A 27248-nucleotide genomic window follows, 5' to 3' on the forward strand; every position below is an offset into this window, starting at 1 on the left:
CACATCTCTTATCTAGACATGCAACGACTATTCAAAACCAGAAAGCTCTGTACCTGTGATTCGGGAAATGACAACAAGTGAAATAAGAATCCAAAAACAAATGAGATAACAGAAAGTAAACAGCTTGAAAAAGGTTGAACAAAGAGTTTCAGTTTCAGTAGCTCAAGGAGGCGTCACTGCGTTCAGACAAATCCATATACGCTACACCACATCTGCCAAGCAGATGCCTGACCAGCAGCGTAACCCAACGCGTTTAGTCAGGCCTTGAGAAAAAAAAAAAAAAGGTGAATAAATAATAGATAAGCTTACATAAATAAATAAATAATAATTATAATATAAAAAAGATTTAAGAGATAGTGATAACTGTAACTATACATAAATAAGCCCACACACCATTATCAATGTCATAAAACAGACAATCTTATTTATCATTGTCAAACACCAGTATTATTTGACAACGTGAAACTGAAAGCAAATGCTAAACAACTTTTTAGCCAGATAGGTTCTATATATATGACGGGCGCCATAGCCGAATGGTTAAAGCGTTGGACTTTCAATCTGAGGGTCCCGGGTTCGAATCACGGTGATGGCGCCTGGTGGGTAAAGGGTGGAGATTTTTACAATCTCCCAGGTCAACATATGTGCAGACCTGCCAGTGCCTGAACCCCCTTCGTGTGTATACGCAAGCATAAGATCAAATACGCACGTTAAAGATCCTGTAATCCATGTCAGCGTTCGGTGGGTTATGGAAACAAGAACATACCCAGCATGCACACCCCTGAAAGCGGAGTATGGCTGCCTACATGGCGGGGTAAAAACGGTCATACACGTAAAAAGCCCACTCGCGTATATACGAGTGAACATGGGAGTTGAAGCCCACGAACGCAGAAGAAGAAGAAGGATCTATATATGAGAAATGTAAGAGAAACAATCGTCGCTGAAACAGGTATGTGGTTCTGAATTTTTGTATTCCATGGGGTATTCCCGGTGATTCGAGTACTTTCATGCACTCATTTATGAAAAATAATTGACAGCATAATGGTTAAATCACTTGATCTCAAAGGTTTTCCTTGCCTATAAGGTTCTGGATTAAGATCGTTGTTGAAGTTAGGCACGTGTCTTTGCTCAGCATCTGAATAATACACAGCCGTTCTTTCCACTTGGAGCTTGTCGGCACTAGTAATGTCACGTGGTAGTTCCATGTACCATTTGAAAGGAAAGTAAAAGAGCTTACATTTCATACCAATAATTTATTCAAAACTTATTACCAGTTTTGAGAAATATACATGTAAAATAAAGCGAAAATTGTTTTTTAAGCATTACATTCACAATATGCAGTTTTACTAAGCGAAATCAATGACTTCAGAAAAGCACAAGCTTATACAACGCAGGACGTCAGTAGTGCTAAAAATGTTATAGCTTAGTTAGTAGGTCAAAAGGATCCAGGCAAATAAAGCGAAAGACAGACGTGAAAAATCCGTTGGCTCAATCAATGTCGAGGTGGTCGGCCCCACCATGCAAAAAGCCCTCTATCTATCTTAGTATCTATGATTTTTACTCGTTTACTCAAAAATGATAACACATAGAAGAAAAACCAGGAGAGCATGGGAAAGAGGAGAAATTCAATTTAATTCCTATATAAAACCAATCTTTATTTTGTAAACATCACTCACATTACAGACTTGGGGAAATTAGGCAAAACAGACATTTTTCAGTCTTTGCATTAGCTTCAGTTTAGCGGATGAGGCTGCCAGTACCTAGTAAGAGACCATAACTTAAATAAGTCTGCTTAGAAGTCTGGGTTTCTATGCATTTGGCTATACATTATTGTGCAATATCAATATGCACACGTTTGGCAGAGTTATGTAAAAATAAACATAATGAATAAAAATACCTACACCAAGAGGTGTGTTGCTCCTGGCAAAATTCTGTGGAAAAACCCACTTTGACAATTTACAAAATATGAAATATTGTATGATTACATTACACCCATCCCCCCACCACAGATCCCCTCACTCAAAAAGAAAGACAGAAAGAAAAGAACAGCACTGCATTTGAGTGTTGAGTGTATTGTTACACTTACATTGTTTTCTTTTCAATCGCCAAAGACGTGGAACAAGCTCCCTGATAACCTCCGTCATTCTGATTCCCTCGCATCTTTTAAATCTCGTCTCAAAACTCACCTATTCCCTCAGCAATAAGTTCAATTGTGGCAGGTCCACAACTACATGCATGTATATGAATGTGTATTGTGTGTGCATGTGTTTATGTAAGTTTGTGCCTGCCTATGTGTGCGTATGTGTTAGGGTAGCTGTTAGATACACATGTATGTTAAAATGTATGTATGCAGTGTGTGTGTGTGCGTGCGTGCGTGCGTGTGTGTGCGCGTGCGTGCGTGCGTGCGTGCGTGTGTGTGTGTGTGTGTGTGTGTGGTCACATTTTGGTGTGTGTATGTAACATAGATATAATGTTTTATGTTATCAAAAGCGTTTTTGTAAAGCACCTAGAGCAGATTTCTGGATAGTGTGCTATATAAGTATCCATTATTATTATTATTATTACACTGCACGTATCCCTGGGGAAAACGACCCACACACTAACACAGCATATTTCATGTGAAAACGAAGAAATATGTTGAGTCAAGAAATCAATAATTCAGTTCAAGTGAACAGAATACAATACCAGAAAAATGACCCAAAATAATCATTGATGTCACGGACGTATAGCTCACTATCTAAATCATAAAATCTCACTTGTTTTGTTGTTAGTTTTGAATCTCATCACAACTCAGTCTACATAGTGTCTTGGCCAAGTATTATTGATACCTCACAACAACTATAAATTACTGGGTTATTTGATTTTAAGAAGCGACGTACTCTTTAAACAACTGTTTCAAAAATTAGAGGATACAAAAGTCTCCGATCAGCCTGCAGTTGTTTCACACAACCTCCTTTGACAAGTGATTCATCGCACATCACAGATCATCAGTTTTGCTTATGTGTGAACAAAGAAACTTTGGTGAATTCTTTTTTTTGGTGGGGAACTGAGGAGACAGGGAACAAGTGTGAGTGAGGGGGGAGGAGAGAGTGAGCAAACACTACTGGTCACACTTAAGGGAGATAATTTCTCTAACCAAGGGAAGTGATTCATAACAGCTGCATGCATAACAGAACCACATATTCCCCCCCCATGCTCAAAGAAATTTCATCCCATAAATCAGAATAATACTAAGCGTAGCGTGTTCAAAAGTAATGATGAAAGGTACTCAAAGCTTATAAAAAAAAATGCTCAAAAATTATAAATTTTGTGATATTTATACCCAGCACCAGTGAAGTTTGATCTTGGTCAGATGATATATGTAGTAACTGCAGCAAAACTGGCTAACCGTCTTTGTCTTGGGGTGCGAGCTTACCCAAGGATCGTTTAGTGAGGGTAAGACTGCTGACACCACAGTCAAATTATACCTCGCATCGTCTCCGCAAGGAGATCGGGTGCAATTTTTGTTGCCCTCTGGGTGAGGGAAAAACTTAAAAAACATGAACACATACAAAGAAAATACTGGAACCTGACGAAGGAAATGCTTTTTAATGCATCTTACACAATTGTTTTTCTTCTAAAAATGTATGTTTTTTTGGTTTTTTTTTAGTATTTTGTTGCAGTAGAATGTCATTTAGTAAACATTTGTAAAGGACTGATTTTGTTCTAAGTCAAATTTGGTATTGATAGAGTATTTTCCTCAGAAAATTCATTTGTGGACACACACACATACATGCACACCAACGCATAAGGAAAACAAAAACACCGTTATTACATGGGCTCGCACTGTGTTTGTAAACACACTTGAGTTAAAAATCTACATCTTTTAACAAGTGCAAAGTATCTGAGTTGATCATTATTAAATGAACATAATCAATCTCTTAAGAGTTCTGTGTGTGTGTGTGTGTTGCAGATTATTCTTGTGGGAAAAGAACTTTTCAAGAGCTGAACTGTTTTATGAAGTAATGTTGTAGTTTGTTTACTCAGTTGTCCATCTGTTGTGCTTTTGTTGTTGTTGATGAGTTTTGTGTGTGTGTGTGCGTGCTAGTGTATGTGGACGTGGTGGAGGTGTGAGTTTGTTTGTTGTTTTTTTTTGTTTGTTTGTTTTTTTAACAATACGTACATTTTTACATTTTCAGGTTTAATTTCTTAAATGTAATGATGTACATACGTTTTTACTTGAAATGTTTGATGAATATTGCTTTATCATGTGATGTTGTAGCCTGTGTGTTTCAATTGTTTGTCATTCGTGTGTGTGTGTGTGTGTGTGTGTGTGTGTGAACATTTGTTTCATCATTCTAGTTTTGATCTGTGTGTGTAATGCGGGGTGTTTCTTCAGGGAAATGCTTAGCAGGAACTTTTATTTTATTTTATTATATATATGTGTGTGTATATATATGTATGTGTGTGTATATATATATATGTAATGTTGCAGTAGTCTGCATTATTCGATTGTTGATCTGTGTTCGTGTGTGTATTGTGCCTGTAGGTGCGTGTATGCGTGTTTGTCACTGAGTGAGCGCGTGAGTAATGTGTTTGGGTATGCGGCTTGTGTTCGTTGGTGCATGTGTGAGTGCATGCGCGCGCGCGCGCGTGTGTGCGTGTATGTGTGTGTTGTGTGTGTGCGCACGCTGTGTGTTTTGTGTGTTTGTATGTAGGTATGTAGGTATGTATGTATGTGCCTACGTATGTATATATGCATGCGTATACATGCTTGTGTTCTTTCAATTTCATTTCTTTTTTTCTTTTTTTTAAATACCTGTTGCATTTCTTGATTTAATCAACTGACATGACCTATTTTAATTTTTCTCTCTCGCCTATATTTCAAATTATATGCATATGTTTGTGTGGGGATGTTTGAGTGAATGTTTTTAGTGCTATTGTAAAGCGCATAGAGCTTCAAGAATATGCGCTATAGCAAGAAGTCTGAATAAATAAATAAATAAATAGTGTGTGTGTGTGTGTGTGCGCGCGCATGCAGGTGCATGCAGCAATTATTCTTGTACACAGAAAAGATCTTTGTTTTAATAACTATGTGTGTGTGTATTTGTGTAAATATGTACATGGGTGTGTGTGTATGTACATGTGCGCATGCACAAGTATGTGTGTACATGCACGCCTGCACACACGTGTGTGTGTGTGTGTTGTGAGAGAGAGAGAGACACAGAGAGACAGAGAGAGAGACACAGAGAGAGACAGACAGAGAGACAGTGACAGAGAGAGAGACAGAGACACAGAGAGACAGAGAGAGACAGTGACAGAGAGAGACACAGACACAGAGGGAGAGACACAGAGAGACAGAGAGAGAGACAGAGAGAGAGAGAGAGAGAGAGACAGTGACAGAGAGAGAGAGCGATGTATTCACCTCCAGAGTCTTTGGGAAGAAGGCGTCATCCCTGATCATCTGCCCACGGTCCTCATACTTCAGGCTGAAACAGACCAGACAGCAGACACACTCTGATCCGCTGACCGCTTCACTGCCTGTCTGCCTCTCTGTCTCACTATATCTCTCAGTCACACACACACATCACAGGGGACACAGGTAAGTGACAACACCTCCTTCTCCTCCTCCTCCTTCTGTGACGGGTGCAATAGCTGAATGGTTAAAGCGCTGGACTTTCAATCTGAGGGTCCTGGGTTCGAATCTCGGTGCACCTGGTGGGTAAAGGGTGGAGATTTTTCCGATCTCCCAGGTCAACATATGTGCAGACCTGCTAGTGCCTGAACCCCCTTCGTGTGCATGCGCACGCAGAAGATCAAATACGCACGTTAAAGATCCTGTAATCCATGTCAGCGTTCGGTGGGTTAGGGAAACAAGAATATACCCAGCATGCACACCCCTGAAAACGGAGTATAGCTGCCTACATGGCAGGGTAAATAAATAAAAACGGTCATACACGTAAAATGTTACATGTCTGTCTGAGTGTGTATGCGTGTGCGTCTGAAATCTGACTGAATGACACAGGAAACGAATGATGAACGCCCAGTGGCAGCCGTCAGTCGGCTCTACCCAGGTAGGCAGCCTGTGGTGCAAATGACCCCGTGTTTGCAAAGCGCTTAGAGCTTGGTCTCTGACCGAGGATGGCACTATATAAGTACCCACATCAATCAATCAATCTTCTTCTGCCTTGTTCAAATTGGCAAAGGGAAATCCCAGCCAGGGGGAAAAAACCCAGCTTTGTTCAAACTGGCAGAGCTAAATCCCAGCCAGGGGGAAAAACCCAAACAACACCCCCAGGTTTCTTTGTGTCTGTTCTGGTCTCCCTTTGGGTGTGAATGCTGATCATCACCACACAAAGGTCTAGTGGAGGGGGAGAAAAAATCGGCGGCTGAGCCATGATTCGAACTGGTGCACTCAGATTCTCTCACTTCCTAGGCGGACACGTCACCTCTAGGCCATCACTCCACTAGTGTTGACAATTAGTGCTAACAATAACAATACCAACAATAATGATAACAATAACAGTGATACTGTTACCACTACTCCTCCTCCTCCTCAGTGCAGTTCAGTTCAGTTACTTGTGGAGGTGTCACTGCATTTGGACTCCTCTATAAACACTACAGCAGTAGATGCCGCCGGGGTGGGTTGCATGAGCAAACTTAGCAGAGCAGGACCTACTTATCTTTCTGACCTTATCAGTGTTTACACCCCCACAAGAAACCTCCGCTCTTCCTCTGACTGTTACCTCTTGAAACTTCCTCGTGTCAATACAAGAACTCATGGTGAACGTTCTTTCTTCTTTGCTGCTCCTCACATCTGGAACAACCTTCCTCATCATATCCGGGCATCTGATTCTATTTCTGCTTTTCGCTCATCACTAAAGACTCATCTTTTTAAAACCTATCTATAAGTACTCTCAGCTTCCTTTTCTCAAACACCACCCATGTCAGCTCACTTTGGATGTATGTAGAGTGGGAAAGGGAGAGTGTGAGTGGGGGGAGGGGTTTTTGAGAAAGAGTGGTCATGAATGTTTTATGTAACTTGTAATATTTTTCTTTCATGTAAAGCGCCCTGAGCTCTTTGTGAGAAAGGACGCTGTATAAATATACATTATTATTATTATAAGAGTGTTCCCAACTCCACGCTAAACTCCATACACTCAGGAAGGAACATTCTTCACTCTGAGCAAAGTTGGCGCTGCAAAGATCACCTATGCTACCCAGCCCAGAAACTGAACCAACGCACTTAGGGAGGCTTTGAGGGAAAATGAAATTCAATGACATGAAATTAAATTAAATAAAATATAACAAACTTGTTCAGGATTAAAGAGGCTATGCCAGTCTTGAATAAAAGCTTATTTGTGTTTGCACATTTCTTCTGTCTTTGCTGCTGTGTGCACATGTCAAATGATCAGTATAAGGACAGGCCCGGCGCTTCCCTTTTTAGAGGAAGTGTCTGGCGTTTGTTCCAATGTACCTTTAATTTACCTGTATGCTAGCTGAATCGGTAGCGTAAGCAGAACTGACTTGAAGTTGTGTACCTTGTGAATGGAGAGAGTTGCCACTCTTTACTATTTGCTAATCATAACAAACAAATTATATATAACAATTATAATTCTTAAATAAATAAATCTACTTCTAAATAAAGAGCAAATGATAAAGTTATAAAAGAATACTTTTTCTTTTTATTAAAAAAATTACTTCCAAATAAAGAGTAAATAATAGAGTGAAAAAAAAAAAATTACTTCTACTACTAATGATAATAATTACAAGTGAGATCCTTTACCCCAAATGACAGAACCCAAACTTCACTCACTTTGTTGGGATCCAGGTGATGCTGTAGGTGAAACGGACCTGGAAAGGGCCCGTCACTCCGTCCAACAGGACTGGTTCACTGTCCTTGGTCGACACATTAGCGTAGATGACCTGCACAGCAGACGTCTTACAACTTTCTTTCTATTGGTTGACACATTAGCGTAGATGACCTGCACAGCAGACGTCTTACAACTTTCTTTCTATTGGTTGACACATTAGCGTAGATGACCTGCACAGCAGACGTCTTACAACTTTCTTTCTATTGGCTGACACATTAGCGTAGATGACCTGCACAGCAGACGTCTTACAACTTTCTTTCTATTGGTTGACCCATTAGCGTAGATGACCTGCACAACAGACGTCTTACAACTATCTTTCTACTGGTTGACACATTAGCGTAGATGACCTGCACAGCAGACGTCTTACAACTTTATTTCTATTGGCTGACACATTAGCGTAGATGACCTGCACAGCAGACATCTTACAACTTTCTTTCTATTGGTTGACACATTAGCGTAGATGACCTGCACAGCAGACGTCTTACAACTTTCTTTCTATTGGTTGACCCATTAGCGTAGATGACCTGCACAGCAGACGTCTTACAACTTTCTTTCTATTGGTTGACACATTAGCGTAGATGACCTGCACAGCAGACGTCTTACAACTTTATTTCTATTGGTTGACACATTAGCGTAGATGACCTGCACAGCAGACATCTTACAACTTTCTTTCTATTGGTTGACCCATTAGCGTAGATGACCTGCACAGCAGACGTCTTACAACTTTATTTCTATTGGTTGACACATTAGCGTAGATGACCTGCACAACAGACGTCTTACAACTTTATTTCTATTGGTTGACACATTAGCGTAGATGACCTGCACAGCAGACGTCTTACAACTTTATTTCTATTGGTTGACACATTAGCGTAGATGACCTGCACAGCAGACGTCTTACAACTTTCTTTCTATTGGTTGACCCATTAGCGTAGATGACCTGCACAACAGACGTCTTACAACTTTCTTTCTACTGGTCGACACATTAGCGTAGATGACCTGCACAGCAGACGTCTTACAACTTTCTTTCTATTGGTTGACACATTAGCGTAGATGACCTGCACAACAGACATCTTACAACTTTCTTTCTATTGGTTGACCCATTAGCGTAGATGACCTGCACAGCAGACGTCTTACAACTTTATTTCTATTGTCTGTATATTATTATCATCATCATCATCATCATTATCATTATTATTATTAATGTTATCATCATTTATGCCTAATCTTGAAAATAAGCCCTTGGCGTTTACAAACAGAACACACACGTAAACATCAAGAAGGAAAAATTGAACACAAGATACCAAACATTATAAAGAAAAATGTTCAACCCCACCCCCCACACACAACCACAACACACACAAGCACTCATGCATCCTGTGTAAATTATTCAAGGTTCAAGGGCTATGCCAGTCGTGCATGAAAAGCGAATTTGTGTTTGGACATTTCTTCCATCACTGCTGCCGTGTGCACCATGGCACATGTCAAATCAATGGTATAAGGACAAGCCTGGTGCTTCCATTTTTTGGAGAAGTTTATGACAAGTTATAAGAAAATACACGCCGTAAATCTGTGTCTACTCAGTAAAAACAGACAGCACTGACCAGTGGCGACCGCTCAACTCGAGTGTCTGGGCAAAAACTCCAGGAAGTGTCTGGGTTTGTTCAAATGTACCACTGACTTGAAGTTGTGTACCTTGTGAATGGAGAGAGTTACCACTCTTTACTATTTATTTTTTACTGGTTTTTGTATTTGTATTTCTTTTTATCACAGCAGATTTCTCTATGTGAAATTCGGGCTGCTCTCCCCAGGGAGAGCGCGTCGCTATACTACAGCGCAACCCAATTTTTTTGTATTTTTTCCTGCATGCAGTTTTATTTGTTTTTCCTATCGAAGTGGATTTTTCTACAGAATTTTGCCAGGAACAACCCTTTTGTTGCTGTGGGTTCTTTTACGTGCGCTAAGTGCATGCTGCACACGGGACCTCGGTTTATCGTCTCATCCGAATGACTAGCGTCCAGACCACCACTCAAGGTCTAGTGGAGGGGGAGAAAATATCGGCGGCTGAGCCGTGATTCGAACCAGTGCGCTCAGATTCTCTCTCGCTTCCTAGGCGGATGCGTTACCTCTAGGCCATCACTCCACTTTTCATTGTTTGTGTGCAGACATGAAAATGATGGAGAGAGAGCACGCCTATATATAATGGGCAGTCATGTAAAACAACAACAACAACAACAACGACAACAACAAGATGAGGACAGCCCACTGGCGTGATTGTGGACAGCTTCACACCACAGCAACAATGACGACAACAACAACAATGACAACAATAACAACGACAACGACAACAACAAGACGAGAACAGCCCACTGATGTGATTGGGACTGCTTCACATCACAACAACAACAATGACAACATCACAACAACAACAATAACATCGGCAACAAGACGGGAACAGCCCACCGACATGATTGGAACAGCTTCACACCACAACAACAACGACAAGAAGAAGAACAACAACAACAATGACAACAACAAGATGAGAACGGCCCACTGACATGATTGGAACAGCTTCACACCACAGCAACAACGACAAGAAGAAGAAGAACAACAACAACAATGACAACAACAACAAGAAGATGAGATCGGCCCACTGACATGATTGGGACAGCTTCACACCACAGCAACGACGACAAGAAGAAGAAGAAGAACAACAACAACAATGACAACAACAACAACAAGATGAGAACGGCCCACTGACATGATTGGGACAGCTTCACACCACAGCAACAACAACAACAACGACAACAACAATAACAACAACTTCTACAACAACAGCACCCACATGACAAGGTCAGCCCACTGATATGACTGGGTCAGCTTCACAACAACAAAAACAACGACAACAACAACACGATAAATACAGCCCACTGACATGATTGGGGCAGCTTCACATCACAACAACAACAAGGACAACAACAACGACTACAACAAGCTGAGGAGAACAGCCCACTGACGTGGTTGGCGTTGTAGAGGATGTAGAAGTGGAAGTGGGTCCACAGGTACAAGGGAGTGGTGGTGATGTCACTGGGACAGCTTCACTTCACAACAAAAACAACAAGGACAACGACAACAAGGGCAACAACAAGGACAACAAGCCGAGGAGGACAGCCCACTGACATGGTCGGCATTGCAGAGGAAGTAGAAGTGGAAGTGGGTCCACAGGTACAAGGGAGTGGTGGTGATGTCACTGGGACAGCTTCACTTCACAACAAAAAGGACAACAACAACAAGGACAATGACAACAAAGACAACAACAATGACGTGGTTGGCGTTGTAAAGGATGTAGAAGTGGAAGTGGGTCCACAGGTACAAGGCAGTGGTGGTGATGTCACTGGGACAACTTCACTTCACAACAACAAGGACAACAACAAGAAGGACAATGACAACAAAGACAACAACAATGACGTGGTTGGCGTTGCAGAGGATGTAGAAGTGGAAGTGGGTCCACAGGTACAAGGGAGTGGCGGTGATGTCACTGGGACAGCTTCACTTCACAACAAGGCAACAACAACAAGGACAACGACAACAAGGACAACAACAACGACTACAACAAGCCGAGGAGGACAGCCCACTGACGTGGTTGGCGTTGTAGAGGATGTAGAAGTGGAAGTGGGTCCACAGGTACAAGGGAGTGGTGGTGATGTCACTGGGACAACTTCACTTCACAACAACAAGGACAACAACAAGAAGGACAATGACAACAAAGACAACAACAATGACGTGGTTGGCGTTGCAGAGGATGTAGAAGTGGAAGTGGGTCCACAGGTACAAGGGAGTGGTGGTGATGTCACTGGGACAGCTTCACTTCACAACAAAAACAACAAGGACAACGACAACAAGGACAACAACAAGGACAACAAGCCGAGGAGGACAGCCCACTGACGTGGTTGGCGTTGCAGAGGATGTAGAAGTGGAAGTGGGTCCACACTTACAAGGGAGTGGTGGTGATGTCACTGGGACAGCTTCACTTCACAACAAAAACAACAAGGACAACGACAACAAGGACAACAACAACGACTACAAGCCGAGGAGGACAGCCCACTGACATGGTTGGCATTGCAGAGGATGCAGAAGTGGAAGTGGGTCCACAGGTACAAGTGAGTGGTGGTGATGTCACTGGGACAGCTTCACTTCACAACAACAAGGACAACAACAACAAGGACAACAACGACTACAACAAGCCGAGGAGGACAGCCCACTGACGTGGTTGGCGTTGCAGAGGATGTTGAAGTGGAAGTGGTTCCACAGGTTCAAGCGAGTGGCGGTGATGTCACTGGGACAGCTTCACTTCACAACAACAACAACAAGGCAACAACAAGGACAACGACAACAAGGACAATAACAACGACTACAACAAGCCGAGGAGGACAGCCCACTGACGTGGCTGGCGTTGTAGAGGATGTAGAAGTGGAAGTGGGTCCACAGGTACAAGCGAGTGGTGGTGATGTCACTGGGACAGCTTCACTCCACAACAACAAGGACAACAACAACAAGGACAACAACAACGACTACAACAAGCCGAGGAGGACAGCCCACTGACGTGGTTGGCGTTGTAGAGGATGTAGAAGTGGAAGTGGTTCCACAGGTACAAGGGAGTGGTGGTGATGTCACTGGGACAGCTTCACTTCACAACAACAAGGACAACAACAACAAGGACAACAACAACGACTACAACAAGCCGAGGAGGACAGCCCACTGACGTGGTTGGCGTTGTAGAGGATGTAGAAGTGGAAGTGGGTCCACAGGTACAAGCGAGTGGTGGTGATGTCACTGGGACAGCTTCACTTCACAACAACAACAACAAGAAGGACAACAACAAGAAGGACAACAACAAGAAGGACAACAAGCCGAGGAGGACAGCCCACTGACGTGGTTGGCGTTGTAGAGGATGTAGAAGTGGAAGTGGGTCCACAGGTACAGCGAGTGGTGGTGCGGCAGGAAGTCGCCCTCCTCCAGCTGACCGATGAAGCCCCGGATCGGGATGTCGTCTGAACACACAGCAAGGCCATGATAATATCAGATATATGATATGATATGATATATGATCTGATGTGATGTGATATATATATATATATATAGATAGATAGATAGATAGATAAAAATATGACATGATATATGATATGACATGAAAAAAATCATATGATACATGACATATATGGTATGATGTGATACGATATACATGACATGATATATGATATGATGTGACATGATATATGATGTGATATGATATGATATTATGTGATACATGATGATATATATGATATGATTTATGAAATGAAATGAAATGATATGATATAATATGATATGATAAGAGACTGACAAGCAAAATAGCTGAGTGGTTAAAGCCTTGGACTTTTCATCTGATGGTCTTGGGTTCGAATCTCGGTTAACGGCGCCTTGTGGGTAAAGGGTGGGGATTTTTCCGATCTCCCAGGTCAACATATGTGCAGACCTGCTAGTGCCTGGACCACCTTTGAGTGTACATGCAAACAGAAGATCAAATACCCTTGTTAAAGATCCTGCAATTCGTGTCAGCGCTCGGTGGTTTACGTAACAAGAGCATACCCAGCACACACATCCCTGAAAACGGAGTATGGCTACCTACATGTGTGGGGTAAAAATGGTCATACATGTAAAAGCCCACTCATGTACATGTATACGAGTGAACGTGGGAGCTGCAGTCCATGAACCAAGAAGAAGAAGAATATGATATGATGTGATGATGTGTGATATATGATATGATATATGTCATATGATATCATGTGATATATGATATATGATATGATATCATATATGATATATGATTTCAATTCATACGGATTCAACGGAGTGCATTAGCACACAAAGAGTAAAACACACCATCCTAACACACACACACACACACACACACACATATATATATATAGATCGACAACCTACCATCTAACACAAACAGGAAGACAAACACACACACGTACATCACTGGCCTTACAAAGCCATGCCAACTGCAGCGAAAGAAACAACACCAATTTGTCTATCACAAGGAAACTGACCAAACAACTTGATCAACCACAACCAGACTGTTAATCACCACAATAATCCTCTGCATTAATCCAAAACCATTTTTAAAATTCATAAAAATCAACGCGGTACGTGACAAAATGGGGTCAGCGGATGCTGGGACTCTGCGCATGCCGCGGCTGTCTAATTACCGCATTCAATCCACGCAAAACGAAGGCAATGGAGCGTCAATTATACAAGACGCTGGTCTAAGACCAAGCCAAGCCCATCAGGGTTTTCCCCACCCCACCAAAACAGTCAGTCAGTCAGTCAGCGCCAGTCCAAGGCAGAGAAAGACGCCATGGTTGCTGCCTGTTTGCATCATCCCCAGTTTGCTTTTATCCCTGGTGGGTGGGTGTGGGGGGTCCAGGGGGCGTGGGGGGGTCACAGCTGGCTCTGTGCAGACTATTAACGTGGAATGACTGACCCCTGGGGGGTCAACTTCGGTTAATCAGCACTGATGCTGCTCTCCTCCTCCATCCCTCTCCCCCCCCCCCCCCCTCCCCCCCAACCTTTCCCTTTCTACACCCCCAGTTGGATTTTACCCCTTTCATGTTGTGTTGTGTTGTGGTGCATTGTGCTGTGTTGCGCGTTGTGTTGTGTTGTGTTGTGTGTGTTGCGTTGCGTTGCGTTGCATTGTGTTGCATTGTGTATTGTATTGCATTGCATTGTGTTGTGTTGTACTGTATTGCACTGCATTGCATTGTGCTGTGTTGAATGTGTTGTACTGTACTGTACTGTATTGCATTGCATTGTACTGTATTATATTCTATTGTATTGTAATGTGTTGTGTTGTGTTGAATGTGTTGTACTGTATTGCATTGCATTGCACTACACTGTATTGTATTGTAATGTGTTGTGTTGTGTTGCATTGCGTTGCATTGTAATGTGTTGTGTTGCGTTGCGTTGCAATGTGTTGTGTTGTGTTGCGTTGCGTTGCATTGTAATGTATTGTGTTGCGTTGCAATGTGTTGTATTGTATTGTGTTGTGTTGTAATGTAGTGTAGTGTTGCGTTGCATTGTAATGTATTGTGCTGTGTTGTATTGTATTGTATTGTATTGTGTTGTAATCTCAGCAACACCACTGCCCCCCCCCCCCCCCCCACACCTCCTCTTCTTCCCTTCCTACACCCCCAATTGGACATTGTCCCTTTCACATCGTATTGTATCATATTGTATTGTATTGTTTGATTGTATTGTATTGTAATGTATTGTATTGTACTGCACAGTAATGCATTGTATTGTATTGTATCATATTGTATAGTGTCATATTGTGTTGTACTGTATTGTTTAATTGTATTGTGATTTGTAAATGTTTTACACACATTCACACAAACACATCTGCATATTCACACACACACACACACACAAGAACATACACAGTGACACAGACACACACACACACATACACACACACACACAAAGAACATGCACATCTACAAACACGCACACAAAGAAAACATACACACACACACACAAACACACACACAAAAATGTACACACACACACACACACACACACACAAAAATGTACACACACACACACTCACCCAGAATAAACTCAAAGTAATAGAGATCCTCGATGGCCACTTGCAGTACACACACACACACACACCTACAAACATGCACACAAACACACACACACAAAGAACACACACACACACACACACACACACTCACCCAGAACAAACTCAAAGTAGTAGAGATCCTCGATGGCCACCCGCAGTACACACACACACACACACACACACACACACACTCACCCAGAACAAACTCAAAGTAGTAGAGATCCTTGATGGCCACCCACAGTGCACACACACACACACACACACACATCTACAAACACGCACACAAAGAAAACACACACACACACACACACAAAAATGCACACACACACACACAAACACACAACACAACACAACACACACACACACACACACACACTCACCCAGAACAAACTCAAAGTAGTAGAGATCCTCGATGGCCACCCGCAGTACACACACACACACACACACACACACACACACACCTACAAACACGCACACAAAGAAAACACGCACACACACACACAAAAATGTACACACACACACAAACACACAACGCACACACACACACACACTCACCCAGAATAAACTCAAAGTAGTAGAGATCCTCGATGGCCACCCGCAGTACACACACACACACACACACACACACACACCTACAAACACGCACACAAAGAAAACACGCACACACACACACAAAAATGTACACACACACACAAACACACAACGCACACACACACACACACTCACCCAGAATAAACTCAAAGTAGTAGAGATCTTCGATGGCCACCCGCAGTACACACACACACACACACACACACACACACACAAACACACAACACACAAACACAAACACACACACTCACCCAGAACAAACTCAAAGTAGTAGAGATCCTCGATGGCCACCCGCAGTACACACACACACACACACACACACACACACTCACCCAGAACAAACTCAAAGTAGTAGAGATCCTCGATGGCCACCCGCAGTACACACACACACACACACACACACACACACACACTCACCCAGAACAAACTCAAAGTAGTAGAGATCCTCGATGGCCACCCACAGTGCACACACACACACACACACACACACATACACACACACACACACACACACTCACCCAGAACAAACTCAAAGTAGTAGAGATCCTCGATGGCCACCCGCAGTACACACACACACACACACACACACACACCTACAAACATGCACACAAAGAAAACACGCACACACACACACAAAAATGTACACACACACACAAACACACAACGCACACACACACACACACTCACCCAGAACAAACTCAAAGTAGTAGAGATCCTCGATGGCCACCCGCAGTACACACACACACACACACACACACACACACACACACACGCAGAACAAACTCAAAGTAGTAGAGATCCTCGATGGCCACCCGCAGTACACACACACACACACACACACACACTCACCCAGAACAAACTCAAAGTAGTAGAGATCCTCGATGGCCACCCGCAGTATCTCCAGGTCAGTGTCCGAGTACTCCCTCTGGCACAGCTCCTCGCTGACCACGTTCTCTGCACACAAACACAGACGCCAACCCCTGTCAAGTGCTTGTAGGAACAGTCCGGAAACTTGATGCAAACATTCTGAATCTGGTAGGGCGGGCGCAATAGCCGAGTGGTCACAGCGTTGGACTTCCCATCTGAGGGTCCCAGGTTCGAATCTCAGTAACAGCACCTGGTGGGCAAAGGGTGGAGATTTTTCCCCCCATCTCCCAGGTCAACATATGTGTAGACCTGCTCTTGCCTGAACCCCCCTTCGTGTGTGTACGCAAACAGAAGTTCAAATACACACGTTAAAGATCCTGTAATCCATGTCAGTGTTCAGTGGGTTATGGAAACAAGAACATACCCAGCATGCACACCCCCCAAAAAACTCAGAATGGCTGCCTACAAGGCGTGGTAAAAACGTCTGTACACATAAAAGCCCACTCCTGTACATGTGAGTGAATGTGGGAATTGCAGTCCACGAATGAAGAAGAAGAATCTGGTAGGAACACTCGGACTCCAAGCCCACATCAGCAAACGTACATTTCATCTAACAAGGCATACAAACACTTGGGCCTACCTGCAAAACAGTGTAACTCAAACTGTCTCTCTCTGCACAAACTGTCCCTCTGCCTCTCGGGGCAGGTCCCCTTTGCCTAGGTTTCCCATTCTGCAAACCAACTGATCATACCAGGCCACCCTAAATGGCCTCTTGGTGTAGGCCCAGTTTGCCTCGGTTTCCTATTTCGCCTACCAGCTGATTGTGTCACTTCCCTCAATGGTCTCTTGGTGCAGGTCAGATTTGCCTACGTGTCCCGTTTCACCTACCAGCTGATCGTGTCACCTCCCTCAATGGCCTCTTGGTGCAGGCCCAGTTTGCCTAGGTTTCCTATTTCGCCTACCAGCTGATCGTGTCACCTCCCTCAATGGTCTCTTGGTGCAGGTCAGATTTGCCTAAGTTTCCTGTTTCACCTACCAGCTGATCGTGTCACCTCCCTCAATGGTCTCTTGGTGCAGGTCAGATCTGCCTAAGTTTCCTGTTTCACCTACCAGCTGATCGTGTCACCTCCCTCAATGGTCTCTTGGTGCAGGTCAGATTTGCCTAAGTTTCCCGTTTCACCTACCAGCTGATCGTGTCACCTCCCTCAATGGTCTCTTGGTGCAGGTCAGATCTGCCTAAGTTTCCTGTTTCACCTACCAGCTGATCGTGCCACCTCCCTCAATGGTCTCTTGGTGCAGGTCAGATTTGCCTAAGTTTCCTGTTTCACCTACCAGCTGATCGTGTCACCTCCCTCAATGGTCTCTTGGTGCAGGTCAGATTTGCCTAAGTTTCCTGTTTCACCTACCAGCTGATCGTGTCACCTCCCTCAATGGTCTCTTGGTGCAGGTCAGATTTGCCTAAGTTCCTGTTTCACCTACCAGCTGATCGTGTCACCTCCCTAAATGGTCTCTTGGTGCAGGTCAGATCTGCCTAAGTTTCCTGTTTCACCTACCAGCTGATCGTGTCACCTCCCTCAATGGTCTCTTGGTGCAGGTCAGATTTGCTTAAGTTTCCCGTTTCACCTACCAGCTGATCGTGTCACCTCCCTCAATGGTCTCTTGGTGCAGGTCAGATTTGCCTAAGTTTCCCATTTCGCCAACTTTTTGATCGTGTCCGGCACCCTCAATGGCCTCTTGAGCATCCGACTCTTCGTACTGTTTGCTGTTCTTGTTTCGCCTGTACAGTCACACACTGTGTGTGTGTGTGTGTGTGTGTGTGTGTGCGGGCATTTGCTTTGTCTTTTTTGTTTTCTTTTCTTTCAGGGATGTATGTAAAAGAAAATATTAAAAAGAAACAGCTATGCTTACTCCACTACCCTCATGAAATAGAAATTCGTTTCGTTTCGCTTCTCTCTCTCTCTCTCACACACACACACACACACAAGCGCACGCTCACACACACACACACACAGTGTGGAGTGATGGCCTAGAGGTAACGCGAGCGCCTAGGAAGCAACAGAATCTGAGTGTGCTGGTTCGAATCACGGCTCAGCTGCCGATATTTTCTCCCCCTCCACTAGACCTTGAGTGGTGGTCTGGACGCTAGTCATCCGGATGAGACGATAAACCCAGGTCCCGTGTGCAGCATGCACTTAGCGCACATAAAAGAACCCACGGCAACAAAAGGGTTGTTCCTGACAAAATTCTGTAGAAAAATCCACTTCGATAGGAAAAACAAATAAAACTGCACGCAGGAAAAAATACAAAAAAATGGGTGGTGCTGTTGTGTAGCGATGCGCTCTCCCTGGAGAGAGCAGCCCGAATTTCACACAGAGAAATCTGTTGTGATAAAAAGAAATACAAATACAAAATACACACACACCCACACACACAAACAAACAGCAACTGAAATGGGAACAGGTTGATCAGGATCACCAATTTAGTTCAACAACCCCCTCCCATGCCCCCAGCCCACGCCCACATCCCCACATATTAACGCCAATAAAGCAACACAGCACACACAACAAACACCCGCTGATTTCTTCAAGATGCACCCCCACCCTCCAACAATGCATGCACTTTGCACGCATGAAATAGAATTATGGGTGAAAAAAAAAATCCATATTAATCCCTAATACACATAAAGCCTTTAAGAAAAAAAAAAAAAAAAAAGTTCCATCTTCTTAGTCCCTAATCCTGTGACGGTGCCTCCTCTAATTACACACACACACACGTACACACACGTACACACACACCCCAACCCTGACGGCTGTCAATTAAGTCAGCTAGTGCCTGATTAATCGCAGACCGAGACACCTAATCCTAATCCCCCCCCCCCCTCCCCCGCGCCCCCCCCACCTCTGCCCCCCAACCCCCTTCGACTCATCACAGACCTCGTTTTCTTCACACACACTGTGTCAACAAACCCGTTTTAACAACCTGGCAATTAGCTCACAGACCAGGGTTTTCCGTTTCCTGATTTTGCCACTCAGGTCCGCCCCCACCCCCCCACCCCACCCCCATCCCCGCACCCCCTCAAAAGAGCACCGACGTTAACGTGCTTCCTCCCCCCCCCCCCCCCCCCCCCAACCGCCGCAAAACGCTAACTCACTCTCTCTCTTTCTCACACACATGCATGCGCATGCATGCACACACACACATTCCACACATAGTCAAAACAAAGAGTTTGAACGGGCACAACAGCCAAGTGGTTAAAGCATTTGATGGGCACAACAGCGGAGTGGTTAAAGCGTTGAACTTTCAATCTGAGGGTCCCGGGTTCAAATCTCAGTGATGGTGCCTGGTGAGTGAAGGGTGGAGGTTTTGTTGTTTTTTTCTCCAATTTTTCATGTCAATGATTATAATGTGCAGATCTGCCAGTGCCTGAACCCCCTTCATGTGCATACACAAGCAGAAGATCAAATATGCACGTTAAAGATCCGGTTATCCATGTCAGCGTTTGGTGGGTTATGGAAACAAGAACATACCCAGCATGCACCCCACGAAAATGGAGTATGGCTGCCTACAAGGCAGGGTAAATAATCAAAACAGTCATACACATAAAATGTTACATGTCTGTCTGAGACTGTGTATGTGCATGACTGAAATCTGATTGAATGACACAGGAAAGGAATAATAAGCACCCAATGGCAGCCATCTCTACCCAGGTAGGCAGCCTGTTGTGCAAATGACCCCGTGTTTGTAAAGCACTTACAGCTTGGTCTCCGACCGAACGCTACATAAGTATCCATATCATCACATCATCCTGCCTCTCTCTCTCTCTCTCTCTCACGCGGGCACATGCGCGCTCACACACACGACGCAGAGTCCAAACAAAGAGCTTGCTGTCATCAGGTGCCATGGCCAAGTGGTTAGCGTTACAGGCTGACGACTGGGAGGAGGCAAGTTCGAGCCCCATCATAGCTGGGTTGTTGTTTTCTTCAGACGGGCGCAATAGCCGAGTGGTTAAAGCGTTCGACTGTCAATCTGAGGGTCCCGGGTTCGAATCACGGTCACGGCGCCTGGTGGGTAAAGGGTGGAGATTTTTACGATCTCCCAGGTCAACATATGTGCAGACCTGCTAGTGCCTGAACCCTCTTCGTGTGTATATGCAAGCAGAAGATCAAAAACGCACGATAAAGAGCCTGTAATCCTTGTCAGAGTTCGGTGGGTTATGGAAACAAGAACATACCCAGCATGCACACCCCCGAAAACGGAGTATGGCTGCCTACATGGCGGGGTAAAAACGGTCATACATGTAAAAGCCATTCGGTCTTATCATCATCATCATCATCATCATTGTTGTTATTATCATTGCGCAAGGACAGAATGACGACTTACGTTTGAAGGCAACGTTGTAGAGGGAGAGAGCCATTCGGTCTTATCATCATCATCATCATCATCATCGTCGTTATTATCATTGTACACGGACAGAGTGACGACTTACGTTTGAAGGCAACGTTGTAGAGGGAGAGAGCCATTCGGTCTTATCATCATCATCATCATCATCGTTGTTATTACCATTGTGCAGGGACAGAGTGACGACTTACGTTTGAAGGCAACGTTGTAGAGGGAGAGAGCCATTCGGTCTTATCATCATCATCATCATCATCATCATTGTTATTATCATTGTGCAGGGACAGAGTGACGACTTACGTTTGAAGGCAACGTTGTAGAGGGAGAGAGCCATTCGGTCTTATCATCATCATCATCATCATTGTTGTTATTATCATTGCGCAGGGACAGAGTGACGACTTACGTTTGAAGGCAACGTTGTAGAGGGAGAGAGCCATTCGGTCTCCATCCAGCACTTCCCCCAGCGTCAGACTCTTGTGTTCTATCTGTCACAACGAGCAAAAAACATGTGTATGCACACACACACACACACACACACACACACATGTGGTACTTCAACTATGTAGTGATACCATGTTACCACAATGCATGGGCATCATCTGACTTTGACTGGGGGAGGTTCAAACTGCAGAGGGGGAGAACTGGGCCCCGCCTTCCGACGCCCAGTCCTGGACATGGCGGAGGTGAATTCACTGCCCTGATGGTTGTAAAACGTCTATGGGACCTTCTCATCTTTTTTTTTTCTTTTTTTTTTTTGTTTGTTTTTGTTTATGCCTTTCAACACTGAATTATGAATGTTTATGTATCTTTTCAATGTCTGCTAATGCACTACAATATGCACTGAAATATGTATGTATGTATGCATGCATGTATGTATGTATGTATGTATCATGTATGTATGTGTGTATGTATGTATGTATGTATACATGTATGTATGTATATATGTATGTATGTATGTGTGTAAGTATGTATGTATGTATACATGTATGTATGTATGCATGTATGTATGTATGTATGTATGTGTATGCATATATATATTTATGTACGTAAGTGTGCGTGTGTGTGTGCATGTGTGTGTGTGTGCGCATGTATTTCTTTTATTACTTCTTACAGTCATGATGATGATGATGGTTATTATCATTAACGGTAGTAGTAGAAGGAAAAGTCACAGAAGCAGCACTAGTAGCAGCAGTGTTTACATTATCATTGCTGTGTCCTTCCTTACCCTTATTGTTTTTACACAGGCACAGATTGGAAGGCTAGACAACACTGCCCAAAATATTTGACGCTGACGATGGCATCACGACTGCGTGGCTCACCTTCTCCGGCGTGCAGACTGGGAGGAAGTAGAAGTGGTAGGTCTCATGGGGATTGAAGTACGGACCCACCTTGTTCACATACAGCTCAACCTGTGCAGAAGAGTACAGTGCATTAAGGTGCAGTCTGCGCACACACACACAGTGCACAGGGTGCATGTGCACCGCAGAGTACAGTGCATAGGGTGCACACACACTGCAGAGCACAGAGCATAAGGTGCACACACACACGCACACCATAGAGCACAGTCCAAAAGGTACACACACAGTACAGTGCACAAGGTAAACACACACACACCACAGAGTACAGTGTATAGGTTAGCACACCCCCTGTCCCCCCCAAAAATGCAGTGCATAAGGTGCACACATGCACACACACACATATCATTCAATGGATATCTATCTGTCTCTCTGTCTATCTATATGTGTGTCTTTCAGATTGTCTATCTTTAGATCTATAGACCTATCTATCTATATCTACCAGTCTACCTATCTGTATCTATCTGTCTGTTGTCTGTCTGTTTGGCTGTACAGTGCATAGGGTGCACACACACACACACACACACACACACACACCATTCATTGCATGGATATCTGTGTATCTGATTGTCCGTCTGTCTATTTATCTGTCTGTCTCAGTGTCTGTAAAGTGCATAGGGTGTACACATACAAATACCACTGCACTGGCCTGTCTGTCATATACATGTATCATTTATGCACATATGTATGATGTATGTATGTTTACAAAATGTATATGTAAGAAACACATCATTGCATGGGTACCTATCTAGTATCTATCTTTCTAACTATCTCAATATCTGTCTGTCTGAGTGTCTCTCTCTATATATGTATGTTGTATGTACACAGACACACACACACACACACACACACACACACACACACACACACACACACACACACACACACACACACACACACACAGACAATTTACACAGAAAAGAAGCTCCTAACTGAAAAGGTCAAAAGCGGCAAATAATAAAGTCATCCTAATTCCAAGAACAGATCATGATGATGGACAAACACAAAAACAAAAACTACTCAACTCATAACAAGAAGAGCATCAGAGGGTATATATTATCAGATAATTCTGTTTCTAATAATTTAAAAAAAAGTTTAAGCTGGAGATGTAACACACACATACACAAACACACACAAACAAATAAATAAATAAGCAAATAAAAAAATAAAATAAAAATAACAAAATAAAGGTTAACCTTTTCCCCTCACCATACATATACAAATGAATAAGCAAATAAATAAATAAATAAATAATTGAAAATAATACCCCCCAGCCCCTCCTCCCCCCTCCAATCATTCTATCTCTAATAGATTAACAAACAACTTTAAGCTGAAGATATAAAACACACACACACACACACACACACACACACACAAAGGCTAAAGGTTAACCCTACCCCCTGCGTGAGAGCACCAGTCTGATGCAATGACCAGATGCTGCAAAGAAGAGTTAGCTCCCTTCACCACTTCTTGGCCAAGAAACAAAGACAATTATGACCAGAAGGTATGCCTGCATTCACAAACTTGTGTGTGTGCAACTATGCAATGGTTAAAAAATTTGGGAGCATCAGTCTGACACAAACACCAGTTGCTGCAAAGAAGAGTTAGTTCCCTTTACCACTTCTGGGCCAAGAAACCAAGACAATTATGACCAGATGTTATGCCTGCTTGCCTTTGTATTTGTATGCATGTGTGCAGCTATGCAGATTTAGTTAGAAATTTCAGAAGAATGTGCAGCATCAACAGTGACCCTCTGTAGGTAGTTTTGGACCTCCTAAAATAAAAGCAAACCCAAGACCCAGTCTCTGAGACCTCCAGGATTCTTCACTCATCTTTCATCCCAAGCCCTGTAAAAAATAATGTCAAGCCACATGAAACAGTGCTGATAAGAATAACTTTCATTAACTCACTCAGTACGGCCAGTCCTCTCTTCTCCTCTACACACACCCCTCGGATGTCCAGTGGGTGTCTGAATGACCCAACCTTTAGCTTCCGTCGTCAGAATTGTGGTATTCTTTGTCAACATTCACCTCTTCAGTATACGAGCCTTCCACTTGCAATATTTTGATGATGGTAATTGGGGTGAAACGCTGTTAACGTCGTCTCTTTCGCCGTTCGTATGGTGAGAGTTAAAAACAGAGGGAGGTGGATGGGTGCAGTGGCTGAACGGTTTAGAGCGCTAGATTCTTGCCCAAGCTTCCACAGTTCAATCCCCAGTCTGGGCACACCTGGTAGAGATTTTTTCCAGTCTCCCTGGTCAGCGTATGCACGCACAGACCTGCTAGCGCCTGGACCCTCTAGCTCTTCATGTGCATTCGTACGCAGAAGATCAAACATGCACATGTATCAAAGATGCTGAAATTCATGTCAGCATTTGATGAGTTATAGAAACAAGAACATACCCAGCATGCACACCCCCTAAAATGGAGTGTGGTAGCTTACACTGCGGTGCCAAAAAAGAAGAAAAAGAAAAAAAGCCTTACACTTTACACTATTACAGGTAAAAGCCCACTAGTACATTATACGACTACAAGTGAACAATGGAGATGCAGCCCATGAATATGGAAGACGACATCAATGATGCTAAAGAAGAAGAAGAAAGATGGAAAATACTGTTAAACAAAGCTTTTATATATATATATATATATATTTTATTTTATTTTAAATAAACAAACAAACAAAAAAAAAGAGCACAACACAGCACTTAACCAGCACACTGAACACACTGAAACCTGCACTATTCTTTGTTCTCAATGTGCAAAACAAATTAAAAAAAAAAAACAATTAAAAAAAATAAATAAATAAATAAAAAATCTTTAAAACTCAGGATAACCCAAATCATGACAAACAGGTCTCATTGTGGTAACCCCTGGTTCAAATAACTTGTCACCCTACTTCATTATCATCAACCGATAGAGAAGAGAAAGAGGGGGAAAAAAAAAGAAAGAAAAAACCAAACCCCGACCCAAATTCTGTGGCCTTTCATGCCTTGCTCTCACGCTCACAGTGACCTCAGTTTCCATTTCCCCTCCACTTCCCCGCTTGTGATGAGTTCATTTCAAAGTCTTCAGGGTCCACAACTAAGTGTGTATTGCAAGGATGGCGCTTACTATACACTGTGTCCTGTGTAGATACAGATATATATGTATCACGCTGAACCACAACAAACCCCACCAAACACCAGTCAAATGACTCAGCACTAGTGCAGGGTCTCCTCTGGTGTGTAGCCTGAAGGCATATAAGCCTGACACACAGATCCCTGTGAAGTACTGCCACTAGTTTGAAAGAATGCATGGAAAGTGTTGATGCTGCACATTCTTCTAAATTCTAATGCTGCCCATTCTTATCAAATCTGCATTGTGACAAACATACAAAGACTCAGCGTGCATTCTAGTCATAATCTGTAGGTTTCTGGGTCCAAAAAAGTGGTGAAGGGAAACAACTGCTGGCAGAATGGTTAAGACGCTCATCTACCAATAGTGTCCCTGAAGGTGTGGGTTCTATTCCCACTCTCACCTTTTTTCCCCCCAAAGTTTGACTGGAAAATCTAGTGTCTAGTCATTCAAATAAGAGATAAACGGATGTCCTGTGTGCAGCACACACTTCCACGCTCTGGAAAAAAAAAAAACCCATGGTAACAAAAGTGTTGTCCTCTGGCAAAATTCTCAAGAAGAAACCCACCGACAGATACACAAATATACAGTATGAGTATGCATGCATTCAAGGCCTGACTAGACTAACGTGTTGGGTTTTGCTGCTGCCAGGCATCTGCCTAGAACTAGCAGATGTGGTGTAGAATATAGGATTTGTCCGAGGGCAGTGACACCTCCACCTGAAACTGAAAACTGAAACTGCTTCTTGTTACAGTAGATGATCCCAGCATTGGACAGAAGCTGTGAAACAAAATTTTTCACTCTTTTTATGTTTTCTTTCTAGATTTTTTATTTTTTTTATTTTTTTTTTTAACAACATCCAAAGGACCTGCTTGATAAACATGCTGTGCATCCTTTCCATTTTCAAAGCATCAGGGAGGCATGTTTATCCATTATCAGGGGCACTGCTTGTGTGAAAAATGTCAGGCTGATCTCCCCTGGAGGCCACCACAGCACAGCACCACCCACACTTCTTTTTTTTTCCTCTCCAAATTTCTTCCTCTGTGTCTTCACATAATGAACATCAGCCTCTTTTTTTCTTTCTTTCTTTTTTTTTCTTTTTTTTCTCTCTCTCTCTCTCTCTTTTGATTTTGGTTTGTTTCTATTTGAAGGATTTCACTTTCTCAGTGTCTGTTTTCATGCACTATTAGTAATACCCATCTTATACTTAATGGATTTTCCTGCAGAATTTTGGCACTGAGAACCTCACTTGTAGTTGCAGAAGATTCTTTCTGTGTGCTCTAGATAAGTGCTTTGTGCACACAGAACTCTAGTCCACTGTCTTTCAACTTCAAACAAGACAAGAAACCAGAGTACTATTTGTTTGTTGTAAACACTCAGTCCATGTAAAAGAACCCATTTTACTCCCCAC

At 43.2% G+C, this 27248-nt stretch overlaps 1 protein-coding gene and 1 non-coding gene across 2 annotated transcripts in view; one reads left to right on the top strand and one right to left on the bottom strand.

Annotated features, from left to right (window-relative positions):
• Positions 1–27248, bottom strand: part of LOC143276804 (transmembrane 9 superfamily member 1-like) — a 45986-nt gene that overhangs the window by 17002 nt on the left and 1736 nt on the right. The window contains exons 2-7 of the mRNA XM_076581452.1: positions 22689–22778; positions 21773–21854; positions 16957–17061; positions 12780–12898; positions 7793–7902; positions 5402–5465 (exon numbers count right to left, since the gene is read on the bottom strand). Coding sequence (XP_076437567.1) covers positions 5402–5465; positions 7793–7902; positions 12780–12898; positions 16957–17061; positions 21773–21854; positions 22689–22778 — 570 coding nt within the window. The remainder of the gene's footprint in view (positions 1–5401; positions 5466–7792; positions 7903–12779; positions 12899–16956; positions 17062–21772; positions 21855–22688; positions 22779–27248) is intronic.
• On the top strand, positions 3384–3508 carry LOC143277275 (U4atac minor spliceosomal RNA). The gene has a single exon (XR_013053719.1). It is a non-coding gene; the product is annotated as a U4atac minor spliceosomal RNA (small nuclear RNA).

Source organism: Babylonia areolata, chromosome 33, assembly GCF_041734735.1.
Source record: "Babylonia areolata isolate BAREFJ2019XMU chromosome 33, ASM4173473v1, whole genome shotgun sequence".
Lineage (NCBI taxonomy): Eukaryota > Metazoa > Mollusca > Gastropoda > Neogastropoda > Buccinidae > Babylonia > Babylonia areolata.